Below are 5,000 nucleotides of genomic sequence, written 5' to 3'. Positions count from 1 at the left end.
TGTGTGTGTGTGTGTGTGTGTGTGTGTGTGTGTGTGTGTGTGTGTGTGTGTGAGCTCTCACTGGGCAGTTGCGCAGGTCTCCCATGTTGCTGGCGTTGCGGAGCAGTTCTCCAAACATGTCCGGTGTGGGTTTCTCTCTGCACTCCAGCATCCTCACTGCCTGGTTACTGCAGCATTGGACACACACACACACACACACACACACACACACATACCACAAAATTTCACGCTCAGTGAATGAATGCATCCCTGAATTGGCTTTAGTGACCAGATGAAAAAAAATCTATTGTCCAAACCAAATTTGTTTTTCTGTTTCTTGCTCTGCATTTAGATACCGGCGCTGGTGATGAACAACACGCCGCAGAATTAAAAGCTTTTCGACAAATATTCAGCCAGAAGTACCACAGGAAATGAAACAATTGTCTGCAAATGATGTCGAGTTCTGCTGCTTGCTCAGGCAACCATTTACACACATCTACACCGACTCGGAGTCGGTCCCACGGGCTTTTTCTCCTCTGCTTTATTAAAGACAATAAAACTAAGGAGAAAGAGAAGAACAACAACAACAAATCTAAAATTATAAAGCCAGAAAGGAAGGCTGTGGGGAAAAAAAGCAAATTTCTAAAACCTGTCTTTGACCCTCGTGAAACAGTCGAGCTATATTAGCAGGAAGCTATAACATAATATCAATGTTATTGTTATTGTTAAAGGATAAGTTCATTTACATTAATTTCAAAAAGCTGTACTTGTGGAAGAAAACTGCATTTTTGGAGACAATTTCAGTCAGCAAGGCTCAAAGCGATGACTCTTTAATACTAAGCACCATTTATCCCTTTTAAGTACAATTGTCCTCTGAAGGGCAAACTCAAATATGCGTTATTATTCTCTGTGAATACCAAATGAACTGAGCGAGTCGGTACCGTGTACAGGATTATGTGTGCAATGAATCAGCATTGTTTTTGTTTTTTCTCTTTTTTATATATATATATATATATATATATATATAAAAACATCCAAAATCTGTCCTCCTTCCATCCTCCCTTCCTCCTCTTCCTCCTTCCATTAGCCCCAAATGAACTCAACCTCTTCTCTGTGCTCTCTCGCTCGATTTCAGCCTCTTGCTCGCCGTCTCTCTCTTCAGATGCAGTCGGATGTGAGGCTAAGAAAGCCGAGAGCGTGCTCGTACCCTTGTACTTCGCTTTACTTCTGTCTGAGCTGTTCCTGAACCACACATTTGTTTTGTTTTCGTTGCCCTCTGATTATCTTACTCGTGTTGACTTTTGCATATTTGCCTATTTAGACTGTAAACAACAGGCCTCGCTGAGGGTAAAAATAGCTTGGCAGAGCTAACAGGCGCAAACACAGAGTGGCGGCACCTCTGTGCCCCACAACTACCTTTCACGTAGTGTCTTTATTATTTGTACTTTTGCGCCCCCCCGTCCTTCCCTCTATTTCCTCGCCTGTGTTTCATCTCCAAAAGGAATATATCCTCTTATTTCCTTCTCGGTCGGTCTTTTCACGGCCCGCCGTTCCACTTATAGATTTATGTCGCCCCAGGGGTCTCCTGAATCAAACACCTGATTGATTACTTCCCCTGTTCCCGATTTCATTGACTCGGAGAGTGTGTGATTTTTATGTAACACCTCTGAGTTTGCACACACGCCTTCCCCAGTGGGTGGATTTACCTCCGTGTGTATTTGCATGCTAACATTTACCTTTGCATTGGGACGGACATTATGCACAAGCTCACCTGCTCTTGCATATGCATGAATGTACACGTGTGTGTGTGTGCATAATGTGTGTTGATATGTGCGTGTGTGACTGTGCTGATAGTTCAGTGTTCAGCAGGGACCCGTGCAGGAAACTAGAGAACACGCTGTACCTTCCTTTACTGCCACCCAGCCACAGCTTGCTGCCAGATTTACTGCAGTGTATGTGTGTGTGTGTGTGTGTGTGTGTGTGTGTGTGTGTGTGTGTGTGTGTGTGTGTGTGTGTGTGTGTGTGTGTCTGGTCTTACCAGAGGGATGTAGTGGAGATGTAATGAACCATCTGAATGAAGGGCAGGGGGTCTGATGTGGCTCCACAGCTGTTGCACACACACTGCAAACAAACACACATCCTGAGCTTCATTGCAGCCGTGCTCGTGTTCTTGGTTATTTTTTTTTTTTTTTTTTTTAATTCAAGCCCCAAAAAGGGAACCATGTAAGAGCTCTTCAAGGTGGCAGAGGCAGTGAACGGTCTCCTACCTGTTCGAACAGAGTCATCGCAAACTTCTGGTGTGGTATACAGTGCTTGGCTGTGCAGATGTCCTCTCGACTCTCCGCGCTGATGTGGAAGTGGATCCGCATCAGGAGATTCTCCTGAGAAACAAATGGCAACAACATCAGTTAATGTGTGTGTGTGTGTGTGTGTGTGTGCGCAGATATGGTTGTTAATATTGTTTATATACACATATGTTCTGTGTGTGTGTGTGTGTGTGTGTGTGTGTGTGTGTGTGTGTGTGTGTGTGTGTTTTGGCTCCTCTATGTTGGTGCTCTTGTTAATCTGACCGTGAGAGCTGCATCTATATTTCATAAGAAGCCGACGGATTCCCTGACTGAACACATTTACTACCAATCGATCAGACAGTGCCTCTCAGGCACACACATCAAACACACACACACACACACACACACACACACACACACACACACACGCACACAGCGGAGGTCCTTAAGGCAGAAAAAAAGAGGGCGAGAAAGAGACTGAAAGTGGTGGAGAGAAAGCAACAGGAAGGGACGAAGAGAGGAAGACGATGAGAAAGTGTAAAGACATTAGTGATAAAACCTAAGAGTATTTTTTTTTTATCAGTTAAAGGAGTGCGACCAGAATATGTTCGTGTCTGCTCCTCATAAAACTCTAATATTTTAAGTAATTGTAACCCTGAAAATGTGCTATTTTTTTAGTTCTTGTTAATGTAACGTCAAAAAATGCGGGGAAATCCTCAAACCTGACCAGTTGGCCATTTAAAAAAAAAAATTATAATAATCTATTCTTTTTGTTTCGGTTCAAAAGAAGGTGGAGTGGTCAACACTGAGGCAGTAAGTCAAAGCTAAGTGAGCTCTACTTCCAAAAAGGATGGTTTACAAGACGTAAGGCAGGTCGACAAAAACATGGGAAGCAGGCTGGAACGGAATCCAAAAACCAACAACAACCCAACGAGCAGCGACAGCAGCCTCACAAACACACAGAGTCGAAACAAAACATTAAACTTTATGTGCTTGACAAAAAAAAAAAAAAGGCTATGATTGCAGTAAAGATGAGGGACTTCCTCAGACACTCACTCAGATCAGAACTTCAGGCATCCCCTCACTTCTCCCATTTGTGTGCGTGCGTGTGTGTTGTCGCAGACTCACAAAGCACTCCGCAGCGTCGTCCATGATGCCCAGCTGAAAGCGTTGTTCGTCTTGGAAAGTCTTGGCCAGAGCGCTGCGCAGTGCATCCGATGGCAGAACGCGCTCGCTGCTGAACTGGAACTGAGCGAAGATACTCTGCAAACGCACACAAACGTATAGAAATCCATTAATCTTTTCTGGCGCTGCTGCAAATATAAACTTTTGCCTGAAAGTCCCCTGCGTTGTGGGGGGGTGTATTTCTGCCGTTTGTGTGTTTACTTTACTGCTCACACTGAAACAGACGTCTCTGCTGTCCTGTAAATGGCCACCGTGTTCTGCCAACTGACCCATAAAACAGAACCAGTGAAACTAGTTGTCGACCTGTTGGGAACTTAAAGTGCTGCCCAACCAGAAACCCAGACTGGACTAAAACAAACGCCCCGGCCGAGGCTACGGCGCGGTCGGCCTCCATATCAGACCGTATTAATAATGAATGGGGTTTGTAGTGCACTTTTCTCCATCAAAAACGGCTCCGTGAGTGCTTCGTAGCAGGAAAATAGAAGCCAAAGCAAACTGTTGCAGGGGTTCTCGCACAGAAAGCTAGGCCACTGAAGTGTGTTTCGAGGGCAGCATTCGGTGACTGAAGAGGAGGATCAGTCGTTTTGGGGAGGGCGGGATTGTTTATCTCCACGCAGGTCCAGCTGATCGTGACCCCCCGATACGAGCATTTTGCTGTTTTGCTCAAATTCCTCGGTATAATTTCTGTCTGTCGGAGCAATCATCGTCCCCTTTGATCATTTTTGCAACCCCTCAGATCTTTTTCCGAAACCAGTGGAGAGTCCAAAACTCTAAAGCAATATTAATATGAACTGATTGATAGAGACGAGTATATCAACACTATGGGAGGTACTTTAAATGAAAGCATAAAAAAACTGTTCTGAGAGGAAATTTCTCCCACTCAAAAATCAAGTTTTGTCGGTGAATATAAATGGACTGAGAATAAAATTATTTGGATTGCAAAATAATTCTCCTTCACAGTTTTATCGGTTTTTGTCACAGACTTGAACATTTTGCTCGTCACAAATAGTTTTGGTTGCAAATCCGACCTCTATAATTGCTGTTTTTCATGCTTGCATAAAAAAAAAAAAAAAAAAAAAGAAAAAAAAAAGAAAGACCCAAAAGTCCCTTTTATAAACACAGGCCACAGACATTTACACCTAAAAGGTTTTTTGATATTTTGAAGGACCAGAATATTTGGAGGACCAGAAAACAACACTTCTAATTTGTTTACTGATATTCAACTTTGATATTTCCTGTACAGTTGGCTTAATTTTGTCGACGGGCCTATTTGACTTAAATGCCTCAACTGGCAAATGTGAAATTAGAGCCAAGTTTGGTTGAGAGGGGTTTACTCCGGGTAATATGACTCAATCATATGGACATCACTCACTCAATTAGGGACGGGACATTCATTTCCCATCCCTTGATAGTCAATCAATAGTCGAATCCAATCAAATGGAGCAAATTTTGAATATGTATTTTTGCTTAAAAAGCCCATCTATAATTATTATATACAGGATTTAGATTATCTCCCAAAAATCTTGGATAAAATCTGTCAAACAGCAG

General features: G+C 43.1%; 1 protein-coding gene across 4 annotated transcripts in view; it reads right to left on the bottom strand.

The window, feature by feature from the left end:
- The window catches only part of usp54b (ubiquitin specific peptidase 54b), a 53,101-nt gene that overhangs the window by 27,920 nt on the left and 20,181 nt on the right, over positions 1-5,000 (bottom strand). For all 4 annotated transcript variants that reach the window (XR_011178822.1, XM_069160304.1, XM_069160305.1 and 1 more), the window contains 4 exons: positions 3,396-3,530; positions 2,247-2,360; positions 2,018-2,100; positions 62-167 (listed from right to left, as the gene is read on the bottom strand). Coding sequence is in view for 3 of the 4 variants with exons in the window: in XM_069160304.1 (XP_069016405.1) it covers positions 62-167; positions 2,018-2,100; positions 2,247-2,360; positions 3,396-3,530 (438 nt within the window). In the remaining variant the exon portion in view is untranslated. The remainder of the gene's footprint in view (positions 1-61; positions 168-2,017; positions 2,101-2,246; positions 2,361-3,395; positions 3,531-5,000) is intronic.

The sequence above is a fragment of the Embiotoca jacksoni genome, unplaced genomic scaffold (genome assembly GCF_022577435.1).
Source record: "Embiotoca jacksoni isolate LCO1_2020_lvr unplaced genomic scaffold, fEmbJac1.0.p SCAF_26, whole genome shotgun sequence".
Lineage (NCBI taxonomy): Eukaryota > Metazoa > Chordata > Actinopteri > Embiotocidae > Embiotoca > Embiotoca jacksoni.
This window is presented reverse-complemented; position numbering and strand designations above follow the sequence as displayed.